Below are 26,083 nucleotides of genomic sequence, written 5' to 3' on the forward strand. Positions count from 1 at the left end.
CTATGCAGAGATAATAAAAACAATAAAAGAAAAAGATGTTATCCTCCCTCTCAGTAGAAATCCTTAACATATGCACGTACACATAAGTACGTTAAAGCTATGCAATCTAAGTGCGAAGAGAGATGTCTCAGAAGGTTTTCTTGGCTTTAGTTAGGTTTCTTTTCCTGTTCTGTTTTCAAATCTGATAGCTTTGTTTCCTCTCCCAGTTAGCTTTAAGGGCAGCTCCAACGTACGAAGACTTTGTGGCAGCTCTGTCTGTAGAGGAGTGTGATCCTCAGGAAGAAACATTTTACAAAGGAATGCAGAGGGACCTCAACATTTACTTACCAGCCATGGAAAAGCAGCTAAATATCTTGGACACTCTCTATGAAGTACATGGTTTGGAGTCAGATGAGGTGGTATGACTACAGCAAGACTGCATCTTAAAACTTCAGGGACTGTGTCTGTTAACAAAGATTTCTTTCATTTTGGGTTATTTTTGGACATTGTTTCTGTTCATTGTATCTTTTAAGGTGGGAAGGGTGTTGTGATTGTTTTTGGGGAAGGGTATGTGTGATTTTTACTTCTTTGTTACACTTGGTTTGTGTTTAAATGCAGAGGTACTGTTTCTCGTTGGATCATAACTGTGTCCATGATGAATGTTTTTGATTGTTTCTCTCCTGCCTGTGCACTTCCTCTTCTCTTCACCTCATAAAAGCAACAGAGCAGAATTTGGCCTTTGCTCCCTTAGGAGAGAGCTGCGTGTGCAGTGGAGCACTAGGACGTCAACACGGTGCCCAGGCAGGCGCTGCTGGCTCTGGCTTTCCCATGCCCTGTGCCCACTCCCTGCGACTGTGTAGGACAGAGGTAGAGAAAGTTATTGTCAACATGGGCAGCTAAATGCCAGCTTATAAGGTGTGTGGTGAGTCTGTCATTAATTTCTGTTGAAGCTTTTTAATGCAGCACCTCCCCAGTTATTGCAGAGATCTTCACCACAGGCATATGTGGCTGGTGGTCTGAGCTTCCCTGGGAACCAGCCTTTGAAACTGGGTGCCGTGTTCCCTGACCAGTTCCCAGTAAGTGTCATGGTCTCCCTGTCAACTCCTGCCAGTGGTCCACAAGAAATTTGCTGGCACAGACTGGCAGAGCCCAGCTAATTCCAACAGTGCTTCACACAAGCAATTGAAGATCATGTGCATTATCCTGGTTTATTAAAGTTTTGGTGGTTTTTTTCTATTTTGGGTTTAGGGTTTTCTTAAATTCACACAAAAACAAAGTATTTGCTTTTAAATTGAATACAGCTGGCAGTTTAAGAGGCATATTTCATTAAAATCCTTCCTGAACTGCCATTATGGGCAGTTACTTCATGAAAGTGGATATGAAATGAGTAAAGTGTAGGTGAAGCTAGAATTTGTCATGGAGCTGTTACACATTGGGCCAATTACAAACGTTAATTTGAAATGATGTAGAAGTGACTGGAAATTAAGAAAGTAATACTTGCCCTTTTTCCCATTTTGCTGATACAGATAAAAATGTTCTCCTTAACGCTGCTACTATTGAAAACAATAAGGAAGTTCTTTTAGCTAGTGATATGGAATGGACAAAATTCCTAGTTGTGTTTATGACTAGAAGGTTGCCTGTGAATTACTGGCTGCCCATTCAAGGCATAAGCAGGTATCTCAGTGGTGACCTAGGGTTTCAGATGGCTTTGCGCAAACAGTTAACTCGTGCAGGAGAGAAGACTGTGCTAATACGGTACTTACAATTAGTAAATCTTCATAAATATAGAAGTCAGTGTTGCCATACAGGAAAAGTACTGGCTTTTGCTAGGCTAAAAACTGTGTTGTCAGTAAAATGAATGTACTGCAGACCTGCTGCCCTGCATTGCTCTGTGGTGGGAGCCTCTCTGCACAGTGAATACTTGATCCTTTCTAAAGAGCCTAGCATTGTTAGCTTTAAGAAAAGTGTATGATGCTTGAAGAAAAGACCAAACCTCACACTTGGTGTATAAAGCAAGACACCAGGACTCTAATTAGGCATTTGAACAGTGCAATTTTCTTGTTCCTGTCATCTTCTCTGAGTTGTGCCTGTCTGTAGTTCCTACATGCTCCAAGAGGAATCAGAAGGATGTGGGGGTTTTAGTCTTTTGGATTTTCTTAAATTAAGTAGTACATATTTATTTTTGAGTACAAAGTCAAATTGATCAAAGCTCCATTCAATTATTTCATACTTGCAGTGGTAAAAAAGAGGTAGAGAACCTCTGGGATTCAGCTGTCTGCTGCTTCTAAGCATGAATGCAAAGAAACCACTCCTGTAAGTAGATCAACTAACTTTCCACTTGGTGTGGTTTCCTCAAGGTTTTCAGCTGTTACGCGGAAAACTTTGCTGTAACAGTTTTTAGCTGAATGCTTTGGAAAGGTAATGGAGACCATGATTCCACAAAATATCAGCCGGAAGAGATCTCTCTTCTCTAGAAATTAACTGTCAGATCATGACGAAATGTGAGTTCCCTTTTTGCTCTAAGCTTTTCCACTAGGAGGAACATGTATTCAGCACTTAAAGTCTTGGAGGTATGTTTGGGTTTTCTGGTTTTGGTTGATTGGTTGTGTTTTGTTGTTTGGTTTGGTTTGTGTTTTTTTTTAACTAGCAGGAGAACCACTAGTTTGTTAGTAGTGCGTCATACCCCGTATTAGATGCAAGAAGTCGGGAGGCTTTATTTCATAGGCAGAAAGCTTCACAGCTTCACTGGTTCATTAGCTTCAGCACTTACTAACTCCTACCATTCTTCTTTCTTCTAACAAATAGAGAATGGTCCACATTACATATCCTCTAATCAGCATGGCACTCTGCTTCAGAGCAGGCTTCCTTGTCATGCTCTTCTATGTAGAGTTGATCTTTCTGAACTCTGAAATTGGTGCTTGAGAATGTTTTTAGGAGACCGTGGCTTCAGGAAGCCCCTGTGTGCTTGTTGTTAACAGGGGCCTTCTCTTGTAGAGAAGGGATTGAGCAAAGTGTCCTTGCCTTCAAAACTTGTACTTCACCGTGTGCTTCTCTTGCAGGGTGTTGAGCACTTCTAAGACTTACAAATGCTATCTTTCCAGTCAGATCACCACAGAGAAAGAAACCCATGCACAATGTTGTAGAGCTGAACCCCAGGTTATACCCCTAACGATGCAGTAGACCAGATGACCAAGAGGAAGCAAATACACTGGTGGACAATTCTTTTCCTGTGATGTCATTTTGGCAAACAGGATTGCTTTTGATTTTAATAATCATAGAGAACAAGCAACTGACTTTTGGACTTCAGATTTACAATTGGAGAGAAGGCTGCTGTTTTCTGTTTGGTTTGTTTGGTTCGTTGATTGGTTAGGGTTGTTCCGGGTTTTTTTTAATGGCTGACGTTTACAAACAGCTAACCTGCACACTGATAGAGGTCCACATGATTCCCGGATAACAGCACCCTTGCTCTGTACACTTTACATGAACAGCTTTGGTTTCTTATACTGCACTAGTCTGAAGTTTTGCATCCCTTTCCTTTAGAAATGCTTTCGGCTGTTTCCTTCAATGTCTAACAGTTGCGTATTCTCAGGGATTTTACTTAGCCATGGCAAAATAAGAGTAATCACAGCCTTACCCTAGGAGAGTAAGGCTGCTTTTTGTGAAATTAGTATAGCTGAGCACAGAACTCTGATACAGCATATGACACTGGCAGTGTCTATCCAATGTGCATCCTTGCTGAGACATGGTAAATCCCAAAGCAATCTGATAGAAGTGCTGAATAATGGCAGTCAGCATATTTGAATAGAGATCATACATGCATCTTTGTAATATAGTGCTGTTGGCATTAGAGCAGGGCTCTCAATTTCAGACGAGTTCTGCTTAGCGATGGGAGGCTGTTATTTATTTTATTTATTTTGTTGTTGAGGGTTTTGGGGTTTTGGTGGGGTTTTTTTTTAACTATGTTCTGGAGCCCCCTCTGCTATTTTAAGACCCCATACTCGGTTGCATATTGAAGTACTGTGACATTACAATTGTAGAATATGAACTGGATACTCAAACGCTTTAGTGTAAACTTAAGTAATCTTTGAAACGTCCCATCTTGACACTGTTGTAATATGGGTCTCCCTTTAACAGATGCACTTAACTTTTAACGGCCATATACCTTCGCTTACAAGCTGTTTGTAAAGAGGACTTAGGTCACAGCTCTTTGCTTTAAAAATGTTCCATAGTTTGAAAAGTGTTTGCTGGATGTCTAAAAAGTATGCCCAAAATGTGCTCTAGTTGTTCACAAAGTGCTTTGGCAAAGGATATGGACCATTATAGAAAACAGTGTTACATGTGTTCATGTGCTGGACCCAACCCTTTCTTTTCATTATCACTTTTCATTATCACTTTAGTTGTTGTGAAAAACATAAGGGAACCTTAAACTGCGTTTCATACCCCAGAAAAGTTTGTTAGCATGTTACTACCTGGCTGTATTTTCCTCTTACCTCACCTGGTCCCCATCCCTTCCTTTCTTTCATTGTCATCTGTCAGGTCTTCCATTGTTGCTGTCAGATTGAAGCATCTCTCCATAAGAACACAAAGCAGAAAATTTTGTGATACAAATGTCAACTTAGAAACTCAGACCTGAATACTTTGGCAGGCAACCAAGTATTCAGTCATATGGAGAACGTGTTGCTTTTGCTGGAAGTTTCTCCCTGGTTTGACATATTTTGCTAGGAAAACCACACCACTTTGAATGTTTGATTTCACTGCTGAAGTTTAAATTGGGGTGCTTCAGACTTGGCAGTTCTACCTCTTATGAGTGAAAGCACAGGGATTGTTTTTGGTTTTAATTGACTTACTTCTCTTGTCTTGCCTGCATAGTATGGATAAAACAAAAAGAGAAGGGGGCTGGGAATAACTGAACTCATGCCGCGCTGCTACCTTCTATAGCCTCTTTGTGAACAAACCCTGCAAACTAAGGCGTGCTCTAGGCAATATAAAATCACCCTTGTGCAGAAGAGGTATCATAGCGCACTTACTGGCCCTGAGCAAGCCCAGGCAGTAGCTGATCGTGCTCACGGTTCACACAAGGATTTAAGCACTTACTTTGAAGTTAGAACGTAGGCATATGCATCACTTAAACACTCATGCACCCTCCCACTGGCATGCAGTTCTTCCAAATGTGATCTTTGACTGTCATTTTTAATATCCCTTTCTTGGTATAGGATTTCTCCCCGCACATACTCCAGATGTGCTGGAGGTGGATTTTCTCATATATATATATATATATAAATGTATATATGAAACTTCCTTGTTTTCATCTCATGATTTCTGCTTAACACTGTCTGTTATTTTTACTTTTCATTGCAGCATTCAGAGGGTCCAAAACTTATTAATTCCTTTATTTAAAGCCGTCTTGAAAGTTTGAGATTTATGTCTACTTGAAACTAGACAAGTAAATCACATTCCAGAATATGGTGACTAAACTGAAAACCGAAGCAGCTTGCTTTTGTGTTTTCCTTTTCTGTTTTCTTTTTTTAAAGCCAATTTTGGGCATACATTTTATCAATGTCAAGCTAAGCTTATGGAAAGCCTTACTTATATATACTAAAATACATTACATACATACTGAAATACATTTAAAGATGAAGAGAAGGTTTTCACACTTTAAATTTACCTAATTCTAAGGGCTTCTTCATGCCCCCAAAATCACCTGTTTCAGTGTAAGCATTGCACAAATTGTGCTTTCATAAGCAATTATGTCTGAGATACTTTGGAGTTTCCAGTCTGCATCATCTCTCAGATCATACAGCATCTGTCTCTTCTTCTGGAGCATTGTTAAGACCTTTGTCAGACTTTTATATTATTTCATTATAATAAACTTATTTTAAATAAGCATGTTTTAAAATCTTGCTTTCTCCTTGCATGGATTTTGTTTCTTTTATTGCATCAGGGGGCCTAAAGTGCTCTTCAGGACTGCATCTGTTCTAGGTACTGTGTGAACAGTCAAAAACAGTATGTTTCTGGTTCACAGAAACTACCTGTATGTATCTTTGTATGAAGAATGTTAACAAACATGGAGCCTGTTTAGATTACGAGAATAAAAGCTGTTTCTGGCATGTGGCTGTGGGTTCTTGGCCAGTGTAAATATGTAAAGGCTATAGTTACAAAAGCCAGCCTGGCAGTGTGAGAGTAAGTATCAAGCACAAGTACTAGGGTGGAGAAAATGAAGTGTGGGAGAAGCTGCAGTATGCCAGACACTTCCAGACATTGGTGCAACCAAGCTTAAGTGTCTGTCCGTCTGGAATATTTCATCAAGATGTTGCCATGTATTTGTTCCTAATATTTCAATATACTGATCCAACTATGCTTATTAATTAACAGATATTTATTCCTCTTCTTTTTCTCCTTTTGTGTCTTAACACAGATTTTAGATTTTTCTTGCATGTCATCATTAAAAAAAAAAACACATCAGCCTTAGAAAGCTTCCAGCTGCCCTTCCCAGCCCTGTGAGGGATGGTTCCCAGAGAAGCTGCAGTGACAGCAGTGCAGGCTCAACCTGTGACTTTGGAGATGAGGGAAAAAAGCTTTTTCAAGTTTCGCTGTGTTCTTGCATTCCCCTATCCTTCACCCCTATCCAGGGTGTTTTGGCTTGCAAGATCTGGTAAAACTTCTCCAGGATCTTTTGCTGTTAACCCACTGCTTTAGCAAGACATCACCATTAGTGCAGGAGTTTCACCTGGAACAGGGGGACCTGAAATTGGCGATACTTGTGTCCTTCCAGAGCTGTCGATCAAGGAGTCACTGAGATGCTGCTTCCCTGGTAGAGCCCCCAGTGGATCCTGGTGCCAACCACCAGCATTTGGCTGCTTTCTAAATGTGTACCTCGCTCTGTTCGGCAAGATGCAGTGGTGTGTGGCCTGTGCAAAGTCCTGCAGCCATGCCAAAGAGAGAGCATCTTTGGTCACTTTTTTCTCAAAGTCAAACCGATCTGAGGCTTCAAAATGCATTTTTACATCAATTCATCTTCCTACCAGGGCTCCTGCTCCAGCTATGGCTTTCCACCAAAATAATTTCCAATCAATTTAGCGTCTGTTTCCAGTGTCGGTAGCGCCAGCTCATCTGTAGCCTTCAGCGACCAGACGTGTCTCACATAGTTTCCTATAGGTCATAGTTTTCCACTTGCTTTCTTGCTTAGCAGCTGGTACCCAACCTCCTTCCTGCAAGCGCGAGGAAGCCATGTGCCACGCAGCCTCCACTGTGTTGCCTGTTGCTTGCCCTGCTTTCTCCCTAGCATGACATCTGAGCTGTGGTCTCAGGCATTCAACACTCATTGAGCCCAGCGCTCCATATCCCATGCGTAGAGCAGTAACCAGCTTTCCCCAAACCAACAGAACAAGACGCTTTGCCCCATGGGCAGGACACACCTGTGTGTGCTCCTCCAAGAGCCTGGGAGAGCTTTCTTGCCAAAAACATGGTAGGAGACAGTCATCAAGAGCAAGAGGCACCCCCTCCCACACAGAGCTTTCTTCTGCTGACCTTGTGTTGAGGCACCACCAGTCCTGCTTCAGCAGGTATGCCAGCCAGGCCCAGGGACCTTACAGGTGCTTGTCTGTAAGGAGTCGTCTCCTTGTCAGGGACATGCTGAATGTTCCAGTTGCAGATTGGATCCTGCCAGGACATTTCACAGCTTATTTTCTTCAATCCAGTTTATTAAATTCCCCTTCCCCCAAAGTCTTTTAAGGATTTGTATTCTCACACCTTTAATTACAGCACACTGTGGGTGTATAATCACTGCTGCTTTTACCCACCTCATACTTCATCACTCACCTTGAGAATGTTGCTCTCCCCGGGGGCTTGAACCAGCCCCTGGGTGGAAGCTAATTCAAAGACCTTGGACATGCTTCTTGTCAGCCAGCCCACAAGTTTCTTTATGTGACGCTTTATTTTCTATATTGGTCCTTTACTTGTGTAGAGAGTTCATACACCCAAGCTTTGCTCCTGAAATAGGACTCTCTTCTGTTGAAGCTCTTTCACTTTGGGTAAAGTAATTAAATATTAATTTACATTTTCTTAAGCCTGTAACATCAGGCAGTGTGACCAGCCTGCCACTATGTAGCTGTTACCAGTACAGGGAGAGGATTCATCTGTCCACTTAATATTTTCTTGTCCACAGACCATCTCATATGGAGCACTGTTTTCAGCTATTGATATAGATGCTTAAAAACACATCGAAGCAGGATATTCCTACACAAATGTAACTTTTCAAAGGTAACTATTTTTTATTACTCCTTTTTTTTTAACAGAAAGAAGCAAAGAAATAATCAGCCCTCTGTTGAGAAATAATCAGCCCTCTGTTGTTGTAATGAGCCCTCTGTTAAGTCTTGCCTTAAAGGACTTTTCTTATGGGCTTCAAAATTTGGTGAACCAAGACATGGTCTGGAAAACTGCCTTGGTTCTGTCTCTAAATAAACATCAGACAGATCTGACCATCTCCTTAAATCAGAGCTGCCAAGCATGGGTCCCTCAGTCTCAGCAACAACCTTCAGTTGAGCCATAATTGGTGAGGGTGCAGAGGGGAACTCCTTCCAGTACCAAATCACCATGCAGTGCATCGATACAGTAGAAATTAAGAAGACTTCAACCTTCATGTGCTCACCAAACAGTTCAACCAGCCGTGAAACCAGGTACTGGTGTTGCAGGCAAGGAGAGAAACCAGAGCTACCTGAGCATCGCAGGGCAGTGCTGCATGGCACTGCAGAAACCCCACTGCTGACACAGGGCTAGCGACCTTTTGGGTGGTTTTGCCTGTCTTTTATCCCACAACTAGAGTCCCGCCATCCTCAGGGCTCCAAAATACAGGGACAGTATGAGTAAAGAGAGCATGGGTTTCCGCTTGCAAATGGTCTAACAGATACTTGACTGCTGAATGCAGGAGGAATAATGACATTATTTGTTTGTCCTCAGGGCTCGGTTCTTCCTTGCTGATACCCAGTACAAACTCTTCTTACTTCAACCTATTTGCCCCAAGGGCCAGTCACAGCAGTTGAGTCATTTCTGCTGTGGTTACCCCCTGGCAAACCTACAGGACATTACCACTCATCAAATAACGGAGCAGTGTGGAGTGGAGAACAAATATTTAACATCTTTAGATCAGGATAACAGCTCAGTCTCAGACAGCTTAAGGCAGAGCTGAGCCTGCTAAGCCCAAGCAGCAACAGGTACAGCTCCCTGACTCTATTTAGAAGCTGTAATCCTGCAGCATTTCACACCAGGTGTTGTCTTGCTTAAAACATCCTGGCACAGAGCAAGCCTCTCTGCCCTTCACTGTGACCACCGAGACCTGTGAGATGAGCAGCTTTACCCTGCTGGTCCCATGCTTCTGCTTTGGGGTTACTGCTGGATTTGACAACTAATATCTGGTCAAATGACTGCAAGACTTGTCACTAACGTCACCAGGTGGTTTATGATGGTTTGTCTGAATGCACTGGAGCATTACAGATGAAATCTGGCTTCTTATTGTACTTCTTGACCAGCCTCCCTGCAGGTTTTTGGCCTATAATACACACGTTTCAACAGGACATTTCTGGACAGTTCAGTTGCCTCAATTGTTCTCTTTCTTACCCCTAAGCAGTCATCTTCCCCTTTAAATCTGGTAACAATTCAAAACCTAAGCAGTCCTCAATATTACCTTGCTTGGCATGTCCCATCCTCAGAGCAGTGGTGCCAGGTAGGTGAGATGAGAAACCCAATGGAAATGTATAAAAGGAATTCTATTGCTATAGTGTGTCAGGGTTGCCAGGGTCCCCTGTATGTTTGCCCATCAAATAACCTCCAAGAGGAAGGCATGGGAAGCACCAAATGTCTGACTGGCCCCTTCCCTCAGCTCCCTCATGGTGAGTTTAATGCCTGATGGAAATAAGAAGGGCAAGCAGCAATGGGAGCTCTTCTCTTCCAAACAAAATTCATCACTAAAAAGTTTCTGGCCCCCCACAATGGGCTTGGGAAGAGTATAGCGTCCCCAAGCTATTTTCTCCTTGCTTCACCAAACTGGAGATGCTCTGCTTAAGAGGGCAAAGGAAAATGAGACTTACATGCTTGCATTTCCACGTCCTAAGTCAGTGCTTGCTAGTGCTTCACTGGGAAATGCCATTGGGTGCCTCTTCCTCCTGGGAGGGTGATGGTGAATAACTGTCATCCCCCCCCTTGTTCACTTCATACAGGGGATGCTGACCCTGACAGGTATCTGTCTCCTCTCTAAGATGAATCACAAAAGCTTCCTTCCATGCCTGGCACAAGGGTCAAGCACATACATTTTGCCATAGGCTTGAATTTAACACTGATGTCAGTTTGTTCACTTATTCAATGGTGACACTGTGGCTGAGAGTCATAAGTTGCTGAGTTTCTAAATATACTAAATGTGCTGCTCTGCGAGAAGGTTTATGTTACCTTCTCTTCCTCCTGGCTGATTTATCATCCCATTGCCTCAGATTCCTGCTCCGTCAGGGCTCCGCATTTGTGTTGTCACACACCAGCTGGGCAGGCTCCCAGCCGTGCCTGCAAAACAGCTCTGGGACTGCTTTGTCCTTCCCTGTGTCCTGCATAAGATGCCACTGGTAACATTAGCCCTGGGGAACAATGGGGACAGCCTGACACATAGCTTTTCCTGAAGAGATGCACATGTGGCACGAGGCCCCTTCCCACCCTGAGCACGATAGCCAGAGAGGCTCCGGCTCCCTGGAGTGCCCTGCAGCACTGCTTAGCTTGGCTGGCTTCAGCTCCGTGGTTCTCCTTCCCCAAAGAAGATGCTGAGCAGCAGCCTGTGCAGGGAGGGATACTTGTTCAGCAGTGGGTCGGACAGCTGCAGCAAAATACAGCTGTTTAAACCCTATTCTCTCTCACTCAAAAAGATCATGCATCCAAACTGGACCCTCCATCAGATGCACAGGAAGCTGTTAGAGTGAATTAAAATCCCTAAAAGGCCAGGGCTATAACTCAGTGCTTTTAAAGTGCCAAGATTTTGTTGGGGGAGGAGGGAGGGAAGTGGACCATAATGTAATTTCCAGCAGGAGTACACTCCTCTAATATAATTTGCCCTAACTACCCTTTCAAACACAGCCTTTCCTTGGCTGGGCTGGTTCAGGGCCATCCTCCTAAATGCCCCAGTAATTACCAATGCAGTGAAAGCATGTGCCCAGGCTTTGCTCTGGCCTCTACAGACCTGGAGTCACACCAGCCTTCAATATAGAGGACTTCAGCAAAGAACACATTGCTGGGCATGGGGCTGAATGCATTAATCTAGTGGGGTTTTTTTCACTGACCGTGTTCAGTAGAGACACAGAATGGCTCGTTTGCTTGGGCTTTGCTCCTTTTTTCTCTTTGATTAAGGTTTGGCAGCACTCAGACAGCCTGCAAGTTGCACAGTCCCTTACCAGATCAATAAGCATCAGTTGCTCTGAACATTCACTAGTGGCCTGCTTTAGTTTGTCTTCCTGCCAGTAGCTTACATTGCCTGTAGCAGAGTTCAATAGCCCATTACTCAGTGTTTTCCATGAAGGAGAATGGTTTCCAGGGGAGGGACACTTGCTTTGCTGCATCTTTTGCCTAAGGAGACTTAGGCAAAAGCTATCAGAGGAAGAACTTGAAAGTCTATGACAAAGTGGTGTCTGTTGCCTCACCCTTTGTAAATTAAAATGTTATTTTTCCAACACCTGTTTAAAGATCTTCTTGTGGCATTGCCTTGCCTGCATGATACATTTGACTACATCAAAGAATCACAGTACAGCACTGGTTTACTTCTCTTGGGTTTATTTTGGTCTTTTTTTAATACATGCCCTGATCGTCTGTGACAGCAGAGTGCCAAAGCTATTGAATTGTCCCCAAAAGCAGCTAACCAGGGACTTATTACTGTTATTACTCATAAGCAGCTGGTGCTTAAGGACTGTGCCTGTTCTGGGGAATGCGCGGTTTAAGGATACCCTCCAATCCCCTCTCCTTTTGTCCAGATCACTAAGACTGAAATGGGAATTGCACCAAGATTACCTTTAAGAAGGAAAGAATTGCGGCCAAGGGGCTTTGACGTTTGTGGGGCTGTGGCATGCAGACGATGTTTGAAAAGGGGTGGCGTGAGAGGCTGAAAAAGAAGCTGACTAAAACCAGTGCTTGCAGAGCAGTGAGGGCATTGCAAGGTATTGGAGAGACTACAAAGGCTAGGAACTTTGGTGACATTAAAGGAAACTGTAAGGATGAAAAAAGGCAATGAGCTGCATGGCCAGATTTATGGGCAAGGACGGGGTTGGCTACATTTCTGGATGATTTGAAGTGAAGAGAGACATGATGTAAGCATTTGGAAAGCCAGAGAGGTGAGTGTCACAAAGCTGAGCTTTTAGAAAGGACAGGCAGAAAATATACCGCCCCAAAGACTCATTCATCCTCTGGCTGTCAATTCACTTCCATTTCCCCTGGGGATAGACAGCACTGCCCTTGTCTGGGATACTCTGTTGTACAAAAAGCCTCTGGATGACTGCTATGGCAGGGCATGAGCCTCTTCCCAAAGCCTGGGTGCTGGCCGCTGGGACTGACCAAACTCTGGGTGCCACCACCACCATTCCCATCATCCATCAGCACCCAACACCATTGCTTTCAGGTTTGCAGCCATCAGCTCAGCCACTGGTAAGAGTTACAAACCAGTCATTAGGCTATGAGGTAGCAGGAGGAGATAGCACCCAAACTACAGCCCAAAGCTCTCTTAAAGCAGCCCATGTGACACCAATTACAACCAAAAATCAATGTAGGTGGAGCTGTTCTGCGCATGGTGTGTTGCACAGGTCACTGTGGGGCTGAGGCAGTGGTAAGACTGGGTGTGGGGATGCACAGTCACAACCCCAGGCTGTCCATGATGGTGTGACCACACAGAGCTGGGTCCAGAGGCAGCTGGGGAGAGGCAGCAGGCATGGGAGGGGAAGCACAGGCTTTTTTCCCTCCCCAGTATCTTAAACTAAGTAATTACCTTTAAAAACTGTGTTTCCAAACCCAAAACAAAATAGGTTAAATTAAGGACATAGCAGAACTAAGGTAGCATGATTTATTGACATGAGCTGCTAATACACACAGTAGGTAACTACATATATTTAATTATATATTAAGTGCAAGCTGGATTTTTAGTAGACATTTAATACAGTGCATGGTGTAAAATCATACTGGTTTTGTATTTCTCTAGAGCTGCATACTAATCACTTAAAAAACTCTCTCACAAGCATTTGCTGCTCCAAAAGGCCAAGGAACTGCAATACCCCAATTAACTTTTGAACCAGTCTTGGCACAACATGTTAAGAAACTCAGAGCAGGAGGGAAGATAATTCACAGCAGACCAGGCACTGTCCAGCTGAAGAATCCCCAATTAATGATAAAGCAGTATGTCAGAAATAAGGAGGAAGGATTTATTTTGCAGCCTTTTAAATCATATATACTTAACACCTTCCCAGATATCTTCCTCATGCTTTGTCATCTGAGGGAAACATGACAGTAATGGCAGAGAAACTTGTTTCAGGTCTTTTTTTCCCCCTTATATCTTATGCTGCTTTCTTTCTGTTCAGATGCTGAATTAATGAAGTCCATTTAAAATCCATGCTTTGTGAATGTTTTCTGACCAGACCAATATGCCCCTTCCTGAACATGTGCAGCACAGTACAATTTTACTATATGATCAGATCTCCTGTTTATATTCCCTACCTTCTATGCGCTTTGCTTTGCAACTCAATGTCCTTTGGAGGTAGGAGCTTTTAAAAATTATGTGACTTCAACCTGAAGATGAAAGGCCACTGGAATCACCAATTTTCCCAAAGACTCCAGCCTTTTGGGGAGCAGAGATGAACTCCTTGGAGAAGGTGAGGGGTTCAGATGAAAAGTCTCCAAGCTCAGGATGGTAACACCAGGCAGATGTTGCCAGAGGTTCATCTGAAGGATTGGCCAGCAAGATGTGCTGCTGGAAGCACAGCTGTCCTTTGGAGCCTTCTGCCGGGATACGTGCTACTGCATAGTGTGACGCTGCTGGAACCCATCACAGCACAAGGGGAAATTGAAAGGCAGCTGTGCTAGCACCCAGATTTCCAGAGCTTAGGGCAAGCTCCTTGCCCCAGTGGTTCCTTGGCCTGTTATTAAGACGTCTGTTTAAAAAGAAGAAAAGCAACAAGATGAAAAAATTTGAACTGGGCTACAAATGCTGTTGGCCTGGCTTCATAGCAACATAAATAGCTCAGGTAAGTGACAGCCACAAAGAGTACACCAACTGTGGGTTTTGTTGTTTTGGTTGTTTTGGGTTTTTTTAATTGATGATTTCCAGTATCACTTTGGACACGAAGAGTTGGAGTCTTCTATACAGGTGGTGAAAGTTGTATGCATTTCTTGATTGCTTTAATGCGTTATCATTACAACACAACATCCACCTTTATTTAACCTTTACAGTATTACCAGTGTGAGTGCAGCTGTTGCAGTGCTGTCACCGGTACAGATAACTCTCGCATTTCAAACAGTCGTGTGCAGCATTGATCGCGAAGCAGAAAAGAGTGGCTTGTATGAAAATAACACCTTGATTTGAGGCTTCTAGTCCTGAATTCTGCACATCCATTGATTCATTTTCCTCTGTTATAGACTCTTTCACACGTAACATTTAATACACTTCCCATATGAAAGTCGCTCTTTAATGCTTACTAATAAATAAGTATATAATTACCCTGACTCCTATCAGAGCTAATATAGTTGAACAAACTTTCTGAAAAACAAAAATACATGTATATTACACTGTATATTACACAGCATGTATGAGCATCCATAAACACCCTACTCCAAAGTCTGATTTACAGCGATACAAAAGTAAGAACGTACACGGAGGGGTACCCCAGACACAATGGCGGAAACAGTGAGTGGGATAGAGAGAGGACAGGGTGTAACCGGGATTCAATGATGATGGTTGGGTGGACAAGGGGATGAAAACGAGAAGACCTTCCAGTAGATAAACCAGAGTGAAGGCGGTGTGTACGTAGTCATGGTGTAGTTTCAGGCAGGTGACCAATGCAGTCCCACCCCCTTCGGGGTCAAGCAGAGCACAGCCAGCTCAGCACAAAGGTGAAAAATATGGAAACATGTTCCTTCTTCATCTTCCCTCCTTGTCTGATTCCTCTCCTGGGAAAGAGCTCCTTGGTTACGTCACAGTTTATTTGTCCTTTTGGCCTTGGTGGTCTGCAGTTTCAGGCCTCCTGTGATTGCATTGCCATGCATGCACACAGACACACAGAGCCTTGTTAACGAGCTTTTTTGGCTGATTTGCTGATCCTGAAAGCATTTACTGAAGGGCATCTGCTCCTTCAACCCACGAAGGTGTATAGCTACCCTTTAATGTCGCTGAATCCATCACTCAACTTGCAAAGTTCACATTGTAAAAAGAGAAAGTCTCTATAAACACCGCATCCAAGATACGCTTTGTGTTTATGCTGAGAAGGTTTAAAGACAGAAACCCTGAAGAGCTTACCTGTAGGTTTAACAGTGCTAAATCGAGGTAATATTGTTACACGATATTCCTGGTTAGTGAAAAACTCAGTTTCCAGTAGCTTAACATGACATTTGTGATTGATGGAGTGTGAGATGCCACCCACAGCCACATAAAGGTCTTTCTTACTGGTAAACACCGTTTGACATTTCTCTATTAAGACAGGATGCAGTGGTCCTATTTTTTCCCAATCTGGCTAAATTTTAAAAGAAAAAGAAAAACATCTCAAAATGGCCATCAGCAGCATGATGTCTCTTTGTTTGCTTTCACACAGAGGTGGGTGGGGGTTTTTTTTGTCCCAGTCCTTCTTGGATAGATGATAGTGTAGCACCTAGCACCCCACTGCGTGTGGGATGCTACCCACCTCCGCTCCCCTCATGTGAAGTATCGACACTGTGTAGAGTCGATGTAGCAGTAAGAAGTGCATCGCAATCTTCCATAAGACCTAAAATAAAAGAGAATATCTCAGTTTCAAAGTATGCTATAGTTCACATTACGTGGTTTCTGGATGTAACTCTCTGTAGGAGTGAAGAACATCAGAAAATGCTATATGCAGTCGCAACATATGGGAACCAAAATAAGAGGATAATTTCATCAGTGCTCCACTGTGCTCCCACTTGTCAGCAAAATAAGAGTCCAGGAGAAACTATGAGCGAAGACTTAATTCCCAGTAATGTCAATTAAAGAATAAAATCCCTGTGGGCACCGGGACTTGAGCGGGGGTGGGTGCAGGAGGCCTTGGCACTCACCCTTGGGAACTGTGTAATGAAATATCTGAGCCTTTAAGTGTTTTTCCAGTTACTTCCAATATATCCAGCAGGCATGACTGTGCCTGTCCTTTAACTTATTTTTTGTGTACTTGAAATAATGACAGTGACACATGCCCACCTTTGAGATTAAAAAAAAGGTGAATGTAAGGGTCCTTGCAAAATAAGGAAATCCAGTGATTTTTGTCTTTCTCCTGACTTAAACTGAGCTGCAGTGACTCTACCTACTGAAGACCTGAGCAGAGATGTTAATAAAATAAGCGTTTTGATGAGCTTTTATTGCTAGCATATCTATAAGTGAATAACCCATGAATCAAATAATCCACAAACTGTGGATTAAGCAGCCATTAAGCAGGTCCTTAAAGCTATGTCCTTGGATAACCCACATTCTCAGAAACCCAACATAAAATCTGAAATGAAGATGTGTGAAACAGAAGGAGGGATTTGGGGACTGAGAAGAGTAGAAAATGGGAAAAACAGTTGCAGAAGAGCTCTTGGAGGAAAGGATACTTTGGGATGAAACCCCCTTGGGAGTGCCCACTGACATGCTTATGATTCACAGCTTTTTCTTTAATTTAGCAGATAACTTGCAGACTGCACACACAAAAATAAAGTATCTCAGTTGCTCTTCATGACTTGATTGTACATGGAATGTGAAATTTATAAAAAACTCTCACGCAAAAGCTTGCTATTTTTGGCACCAAACTTTGGGTTCTTAGAAGGGAATAGCTTTTGCAGTAGAGAACAGATCCACGCTGTCTGAAGATGAGATACTGTCTGTAAAATATTTCAGATTGCCAGGTTTGCTGGTCTCCATACCGGTAATCTCTTACACCAGGAGTGCTCCAACAATTGCAGTGGAAGGATTAGCACAGCACCTGATTTACAAAGACATCCTGTGGTTTCTTATTCCTGTCAATTAGCACATTATTCTTCCATGAATGATGAGGGCTCTGTGCCTAATTTCATTTGCAAATTAAATGTTTCCTGTTAGCCAGTAACAATACCTGACAGTTTAATAGGAGGACTGCTGTAGGAGGCAAAATGCTCACCAGAAGAAGCTGCTTAAACAAAGGCAGAGAAGGCAAGTCAACAATAAGCAGATGTTTTAAATGAAGGCCATTGCTAAGCAGATGCATGGCTTTGCATCACTGCTGAGTGAATTTCCTGGCCTTTGGAAAGGTTGATAGGTGACTGGTTGATTCGGAAACAAACATACCCCTAGAGTACCCACTAAAGGTAAGGGCAACAGGAGGTCAGCTGGAGATTGTGGTTTTGGTTTGTTGGGGTTTTTCCTTCAGTGTAATCATTTTCTTCTCATAGTCTTTCCTATTCCTGGGATGTTGTGGGTGAACATTAATGCAATGATAATGTCACAAAACAAGGAAACCTTGCAAGCAATGGGCAAGCATATGTCTATTTACCTTTACTCATTTTGTGCAATAAGAGGTATGTGCTAATTACTGAGAGATGAGATTTAGCTCTCAAAGTCAATGATATAAAGAAATAATCTGATATAGTCTTTCTCTCCCACTGCCTGCAGTGGTCCCAGTGGAACACGGTTGAAGTGGGTAATACTTTTTTGCGTTAAAGCTGGCGAAGAGAAAACAGAAAAAACAACCAGATAAAACCCCCTAACCCAAAGTGATGGCAGCTCATACATACCCAGGGAGATATGTTTTACACGTCAAATATCCAAAATCCTTTCCATCACAATCTTCAACCCCTTCATGTCTATAGCCATCTCCACAGTAAGCACGGCGGCATCCTGACGAAAAATACAGAAAGAAATACTTTCAAGGCACCTCATATGTAAAAGAAGCAGATAAGGTAAGTGGAACTAGATTTTTAAGGACAAAGTATAAAACAAGGCATTCTGGGGAGGGCATCCTGTAAGGACTGTCTTAGGAGGAGGAATATTCTTCACTACAAAGAATATGGTGTGTTGGGTTTTTTTGTAGCCTAATTTCAAAGACCAAGGGAAAGAATGGATAACTGCTAAAACTATTTGCTACGGAAACACTAATTGCAACAGCATCCTAATAATTACTATCACCACAGATAATTACTACCAAAATGAAAATTAAAGTAAGCATAAAATATAGTTAACATAAATGATTTGAGGAGGCCACAGTTTCAAAAGAACATTCTGAGGTCTTTAAGTGGTTTGAAAATCCCAGCCTAGACCTTTACCCAATATTGCATGGTATCTATGTGTGTATACTGCAAATGAGTTCTCACATACTACCAGAATTCTGCAGACCTATTGCCTGTCTATCAAAACTAAAAAAGGGTATGTTATGATTGCCAAAAAGGTGTTTTTCCCACTGCCGACTCCTACTGACTGGGGTGTGAGTGGGCCTTGTGGCATTTTTGCATGCTGACTGCATGTAGGCTGCTGTAATTAGTGGGTTTGTTTGCTATTCTAGCAAACAGACTTTGCTTTTGATGTCCTCAACTTTTTGAGTGTGACTCAAAACAAATTCATTTAGCTAAAATCCCTTTGACATCTTCTTGGAAAACTGTTAAACTACAGATTAAAAGGACACTCAAGAATAGGGAGTCTGTAGGAGGTAAAGTGGGTTATTTACAAATAGATATTATTAATTAATTGCACCAAGCATCTGTTTATTAGAAACTGATGCTTCCAAAAAAAAAGAACCTATTTTACAGTTAAATCTACTTAACATTTGGTTAACCTTTTTCTTTCGGTTCAGTCACATGAGCAGAAGAATGACAATGTGCCCATTTCCAAGTAACTCAGTGATAACTCTTCAGGTCACATCATTGTCAGAAGGCCTCGATTGACCTAAAGCTTTGCCCAGCGTATAGCACAAAGTAACACGATGTACTTCCAGACAAGCAATGTACAATGTTGCAGGCGCTAGAACTAATGAACACCATTTCCTGCATGCTTGTTCCCCAGAGTTAATTGCAAAGTCTAACTGAATCATTTTCTCATGCTTGGAGGCTGGAGAGCTCATGCTCTCTCACTGGATTACTCTGCAGCCAGGAAGGCTTAGAGGGGTATTTGTTTATATGTCTCCCTATACCTGTTGCAATTGTACTGCCTTTGAAATCTCTTTCCTGTTGTCATCAAGAAGTTGGTTGGGATTCCTCAGTTATAAGGGGAAGCGTGGTGGGGGACAGGTGGATGGACAAACTCACACAGCGCATGGCTGCACGCACTTCATTTTCAAAGTCAGGCTAAAGAATGGAGTGCTATACAAACGACAAAGAAAAATTAAATCTTTCAGTGTCAGCTGATGCTTGTTCTGAAATGTGAAGAAGCATCCGTTTGCTAGAGCCAACAGAGTAACAAACCTGCTGTGTGTCAGCTGTAGATTGGGTAGAGTGCTGTGCTCTGGGGAAGGAATCAAGCAGTAAAAGTAACTGAAAGGTAGATATGAAGGTTGCCACATCTGCTTGGATGCATATATGCTTTTTGCTATCCACAACCAGCAAGATGAAAGGAAGCTTGACTAGACAGGAATCAAATGTTATATAAACCAAACAGTGAAGGTAGTGAAGGCTGACACCTTCCCTATGCAAGTGAATAGCAATCAAAAGCAGTTTTACTGGACCCAGGATCTAGCTTGCTGCTTGCTGTTAGCAACAGCCAGCTTTACTGCCTATCCTAAGGGGTTTTGTGATGCAATGCAAAAGTATGCTACATCTTTTGGACAGGAAGCTGGCAGTCCCCCAGAAAGGTGTGTAATGTAAACCAGCTGCTGGATTTGGCCCCTGAAATGCAGTGGGTTTGGTCTGACTGCAGGTGCTTCTGCTCAGTGAAGTACATGGCCCTTAATGAGGGTGCATGAGAAGCACTTGGCAACACTTCTGTCTTGTGCTGGTGTGTGGCATCCACATGCATGAAGGACCTCAGTTTTCACACTATGGCCATTGTGCCTCCCTCCCCCTGCACTCGACCCACAAGCCATGCAAGTTCCCCTGAGTGGTACACTTGTGTGACTTACGCAGCAGTGTACCCTATGGAAACAATTAATGCACCTTCCCTGGTAGAAAGAGGCTGCTCTTGATGCGCTGTAACTTACTTATACAGTCATCGGTCACAACCGTATTGCCATCATCGCACTCTTCCCCATCCTGTACAATCCCATCTCCACAAGTATCGCCATCCTCAAAGCGGTAATCCATGGGATAGAAAGGGGATAGCTGGCCAAACAAACACACAGCAGTTACTGAACTGGACCATGAGCAGCCTGGCTAGCAGGCCGAGGTGAAGGGTTGTGGGAGACAGATCCCATAACCAGGTTTTCATATCCCACTATTTGGTGGTTCGCACTTATACAGAATCTGATTCAAAATCCAGTAGACACAAGAAGGACCCTGCCCCTGATTTCTGCAGGACTTAACTTAGCAACTTGAAGCAAAAAGGAAATACATAGGTTTGATTTGCAGGATTTGTGTTTTTCCACAACTTTGTACCCTGGTGAGTTTTGCTTTATTTTGCATTAAAAAAAAGGACATTCTTTACTATTGTAATTCCTCCTCATAGGGACGTTAGCAAAACTTGCAACACTGGTGAGTTAATGCCTCAGTAATTAAGACTCCTGTGAACAAAAATCACGTAAGTATGTACAGTTGTGGCAGTGCTCAAAAATGAGCTTTTTCTCCATATGACACCTTAAGTGCAGACATTATGTTCTGTATTTAAAAATGAAACATACACTCACGAGTTTTCTGAGACCACAGTCATATTTTCACCTGGACTGGGAGCCATCCAAAGGTATCCTTGAAATACAAAGATCTCTGATCTCTTCTAAAAGCTAAGGCATTTTCAGTGTTTAACCGGTCCAATTCTTCTTGATTATTCACCACAAAAATCTGGGACACAGAGAAAGAGGTGGTTGGTGACGTCTCAAGAAGTATTTTGGCTTGTCACAGAATCTAGTTTTGCCAACTGACATATGTATCTGCACATAATTAAATAATTATGTGCAGAAAAATTGTTTGCTTGGTTTCAGATACAGAATGGTGTGAGAACTTCCACCCATGACTGCCAGACCGTAAGAGGCTCCTTTGTGACTAGCAAGAAGAGAAACAAGTTTCCAAAGAAGAATTGTCTCTCCTGACCACCCAGCTATGGCTCCAATGGCCCCTATTACAGCATGTACTTCCACAGGTAATGATCGTGCAAATGCTTAAGCATAATAATTGCTGAGAAAAACTGTCCGATGCTCAAATGGTTGCAGGCTGGAACAACTGCAAAATCCGTATGGGCATAAGTGCTTTTTGGAGGCTTGTCTATAATTTTTTAGGCATGCTCGTGGCTACAAAATAAATAACTCATTGCTCAATGCAACCTTCACTTATTTTTTACTACTTTGTACTTTATTTAGACTTAATTTGCATAGAAATGCATGTTTCTTTTTATGTATATACTTTGGTCTAAAGCCAAGTCTTCAATTAAGCAGAGAAAAAAAAGTTTAAAATGGAAAAATTAGGATAAGCTGCTCTCTTACCCTTTTTAAAATGTCTTTGGTCACTGCAATTGGCTGTAAGGGGCATTAGGAAATAATCTCTTCCTTCAGCAGTTTAACCAAATTAATTTTAGCAAGATTAAACCATTTTTAAATTAAGAAAAAGCAAATGGAGTGCTTCTGATGAAAATGGATTTAGGGCTGAGGCTGATTCCCACCAGCATAAACAGAATTGGCTCTTTTTAAAACAAATTACCCTGAAATTTTTACATAGCCAGAATATTCCATAGCCCTCAACAAAGGCCAATTTCATTAAGGAAGCACTGAATAAAAATGCCTTCAGCTTGAATGAAAGAAAGCAAAGAAACAGAAAGCCAGCAAAGAACTCATCCTGTAATTGTGTTCAGGAGCTCAGCCCCAGAGCTCTAATTTATCTTGAACTCAATAGCAGATCTGTGCTCTCTGTTACAGATACTGGCCTTTGAAATTGCAAAAGATTTAAAAACCAGAATGAATCTTGGCTACTGACAGAAAAACAGTGGTTTGTTTCCTGGCCTCTCCCCTCTCTGGCAGTACTGGCACTAGAGGAGTTGATGGGCAAATGGGTGATTGCAGTGGGGATGTGTTGCAGAAAGATGCTGCTTTGGCAAACCACTCAACACTGGGACTGGCTCACAGAGCACTATCTCTGGGTCTTTTCCATCTACAGCTATAGAAACCTTGACAATAGTTTTCAAGTGGTACAAGGCACACTTCAAAGCTGCTACATGGGGATCTGAGCAGAATAAATAACAGCAATGTTTAAGCTCCAGCTCTTGACACTCCAGGGAGCAAAAAAAATGGGGCAGGAGAATGGGGACTGCTGCTATGCACGTGCTCCACTTCCAGAGCTGAGGTTTACTGCTTTGTCATCTCACATTTCTGAGAACAAACTGGTACTTGATCATCACCAAATGAGGGTTCGTAGCGATAGAGCAGGGTATTATATTGTTAGGTGGTTACACTCTCATTACCATCTTTTGAGATCTAATATGAAACTGCCTGATGGAGAAGGAAGACAACGCAGAATATTGCAGCCTTATACCTTTTCCTATGAATTCTCCATGTCATGAAGTACATGACAGGTTTTTCTGCAATAGTATGCAGTGTGATGTGCACCTTTATTTCATGCACTTTCTTCTCTCACCATTACATTTTCAAAACAACTGGGCTTTTTTGTAATGCAACACAGAAAGGGATGAGTGAGCAGCTGAAAAGACTTGCAGCACACTCATGCAGAAGATTGAGTTCAATGACCCGGTTTAATGGGAAGTGTTGTGAATAGGTCCTTTTCACACACTGTAACAGCTTTCTGACAACGTGACAGATGGGAAAGTTAACATGGCTAATTGCTGCTTTTTGTCATTCAGAGGCGACCAGACACCAGCAATAGCCATGCATGAGTGGAGTGGCTGTGCTGTGCTGGTACATAGCATCAAGGTAGCATTTTCATTGCTAATTAAGTGCTACAGTGCACAGAATAATAAGGTGGGGCCCAGCAGAAGGAACAAGTGCAGGAATAGTATTTACAAAGTCCAAAGAAATCAGAGATAAAAAATTGCTAGGTAACCTCCCACCAGTGACTTGTCCTTCAAAATGCTGTGTCCAATTTGCCTACTTCAATGCTTTCAAGAAGGCTAGAGATTGAAATTAACTATACAAAGCATATGTCTATAGACATACAGGAGCTCAGGAGTCTGGCTCCCACAGTTTGTAGAGACTCCTTTTTGGTTCAAGGTAGAGGGTCTGTGCTTTGGGAGAAAGTTCTATCATATATGCAAAATGCTTGATCACAATATTCAATTCTAAAATCACTGTCTTTGCAGAAGAAGATACAAAAAATAAGCAAGAGATGCTTACTTCACTGACCAATCTGAAATATATTTCTGTTTACTGAAATAAAAAGTACAGATTACATATGTACAGTAGGAGAGGAGAGAGAGCATCCTCAGGCTTGAAAAAGGTTTCTAAACACATGCTACATTACTGATGGTTTGAAACAGCTGCATTTCAGCACCACAATCACAAAACCCTCAAACTAGTTATGAGACCAAACTCTTTTGCACCAACTGGATCACAGAGGTTTTGGGCACTAGAAATAACACATTGCATACATATGGACATCTTCTCTGTTAAATCTAAAATATTAGTGAGTACACCCCCTCTTACAGTAAAACTACTCAAGAACTGCTCACACCGTGTGCCAGGAAATCTGCTTACCGCAGGGACTTTAGGATAACTGTGTCCAAACACAGATTCCTCATATGGTGGGTGACTCATGTGTTGTGGGGATCTGCAGAGACATCTCCCCGGAGGCCCTGGAAGTCCTCTTTCTCCTTTTGGTCCTACTGCAAATTGTCCTAGGAAGCAAAATACCAGGTTGCCTTGTTGAGAAGTTAATACACAAAACACAAACACAGCCTTAGTGGAGAAAGTATAGGTCAGGTGTATATAAACTTTATATACACCTTCAGATATGCATATCTCCCACCAAATCCACTGGGAACTAAGGGAAGGGATTACCTAAAGAAATCTGGAAAGTGACTTTTTACAAGGACATGTAGTGACAGGGCAAGGGGGGACCAGTTTTAACTGAAGGAGGGTAGATTTAGATTAGACATTAGGAAGAAATTCTTCACTATGAGGGTGGTGAGGCTCTGGCACAGGTTGCCGAGAGAAACTGTGGCTGCCCCATCCCTGGCAGTGTTCAAGGCCAGGTTGGACGGGGCTTGGAGCAACCTGGTCTAGTGGAAGGTGTCCCTGCCCATGGCAGGGGGTTGGAACTGGGTGATTTTTAGGGTTTCTTCCAACCCAAACCATTCCGAGTCTATGAATTCTATGATTACCAGAACCACCAATTCCAGCACTTCAGGAGAAAGACTCAAGTTTGTACCACAGTCATATTCCAGTTCACTGTTTAAATTTTCTACCAAGTTTGCAGAGAAAGAGAGACACTATTTGCTTAGCATAAATATCAGCCTGTTTGAAGCTATAGAAATTTAGGACATGATGAACACACAGATCACTCTATAGTACCTATGCACCAAGTTTAGCAGAGTCAGTCTATGTATACATCCACAACGCATTGGACTTGTGCATTTGTACAACCACTTGAGCAATGCTGTTTCAGGGGTACAGGAAAACACAACTAGAAATATAAGAAAGCTGCAAATTAAAATGTAAAAAATACTGCTTTTTGACTTCAAACTTTGGCAAGGATGTGCTACTCTGCAGAATTAGACTGTGAGCCAACATGTTCATACCGCAGGCAGTGACATCATTACAGCAAGGTCTTTTAGGATAAGAACTTATATTCTAGAGGAAAAAGATTAACAAGCCTGACACCACATAAACTTTCCATGGATGGAATTACTTTAAAAAGTAATCTCAAGATCCTGGCTGCCTTCCCATTGGCACAGTGAAAATTCCACCCTCTGAAAACTTCCAGCTAATTTACTCAAGACAAAGATGTTTCATAATGGGAGACATGAGGTTTGTGAAGATTTTGAAGCAACCCCCAGCTTCACAGATGTACCATTTCCTCACCACCACAAGAAGAGACCTCCTGCTCACAGGTGTAAACAAGGGAAGAAAAAGGGAAAGCAAAGTGGACGAGGACATTGAACAGATCAACTGCAGTAGAGCAGTTGTTGTCCATTTGAAGCAAGAGTAGTTTCCAGATGGCTTTGCTTTTGTTTTCAGATGCTTTAGTAAATATCCAGGTTGAGCAACTCCTGCCTGATGTTTCCCTGTCACTGAACACTGCGGGCTGTGTATTGTCCTTCATGTCTTTGCTTGGTCTTACAAGCTGCCCAGAGTTCATGTGCATGCATAGATTTGAAGCTGTACGATTACCAGTTACGAGGGTTTTCTCATGATTTCTACCACACACACAATTGCAGCAAGCAGAGATCTCCAGCACTTAATTAAAGTTTTTCTCCACTGCCTTTTTCTCCCCCTGACTCCTATCCCTTCTCTTCCCTTTTTTCCTTAACACCATTGTGACTTGAGTCTTATCTTGTTTTCTGTTACAGAGCTGCACACGGTGAGTATGTTGATTAGAAATAGGTTTTTCACTGTAAGCCAGGATATCTGGAGAAGCAGCAGACCTGTGATGGTGGAGATTAACTAGTCCCTCCAAGGCTGACGGATGGCTATTCATCATCCCCATCTACCAAAGTCCCACAGGAATCACATAAGCCATAGTTTTGGTTTTCTTTGAAACATCAGAAACCATAATGTAGGCTTGAAAGTGAGGTACAGAGTCCTTACAATGGACAAGGATGGCATGACCTGCCTTCAGGAGAAATCCTCTGCTTGCT

At 42.5% G+C, this 26,083-nt stretch overlaps 2 protein-coding genes across 6 annotated transcripts in view; one reads left to right on the forward strand and one right to left on the reverse strand.

The window, feature by feature from the left end:
* The window catches only part of PLEKHA8 (pleckstrin homology domain containing A8), a 29,556-nt gene extending 23,470 nt beyond the window's left edge, over positions 1-6,086 (forward strand). For all 4 annotated transcript variants that reach the window (XM_030488614.1, XM_030485120.1, XM_030486881.1 and 1 more), the window contains one exon: positions 207-6,086. In XM_030488614.1, the coding sequence (XP_030344474.1) occupies positions 207-404 (198 nt within the window). In that variant the 3' untranslated portion in view covers positions 405-6,086. The remainder of the gene's footprint in view (positions 1-206) is intronic.
* Positions 6,087-13,068: 6,982 nt separating this feature from the next.
* Positions 13,069-26,083, reverse strand: part of COLQ (collagen like tail subunit of asymmetric acetylcholinesterase) — a 43,973-nt gene continuing 30,958 nt past the window's right edge. For both annotated transcript variants that reach the window (XM_030490680.1, XM_030489863.1), the window contains 5 exons: positions 23,982-24,121; positions 21,007-21,126; positions 20,334-20,454; positions 17,944-18,046; positions 13,069-15,956 (listed from right to left, as the gene is read on the reverse strand). In XM_030490680.1, the coding sequence (XP_030346540.1) occupies positions 15,887-15,956; positions 17,944-18,046; positions 20,334-20,454; positions 21,007-21,126; positions 23,982-24,121 (554 nt within the window). In that variant the 3' untranslated portion in view covers positions 13,069-15,886. The remainder of the gene's footprint in view (positions 15,957-17,943; positions 18,047-20,333; positions 20,455-21,006; positions 21,127-23,981; positions 24,122-26,083) is intronic.

This window comes from Strigops habroptila, chromosome 1 (assembly GCF_004027225.2).
Source record: "Strigops habroptila isolate Jane chromosome 1, bStrHab1.2.pri, whole genome shotgun sequence".
In the NCBI taxonomy this organism is placed as follows: domain Eukaryota; kingdom Metazoa; phylum Chordata; class Aves; order Psittaciformes; family Psittacidae; genus Strigops; species Strigops habroptila.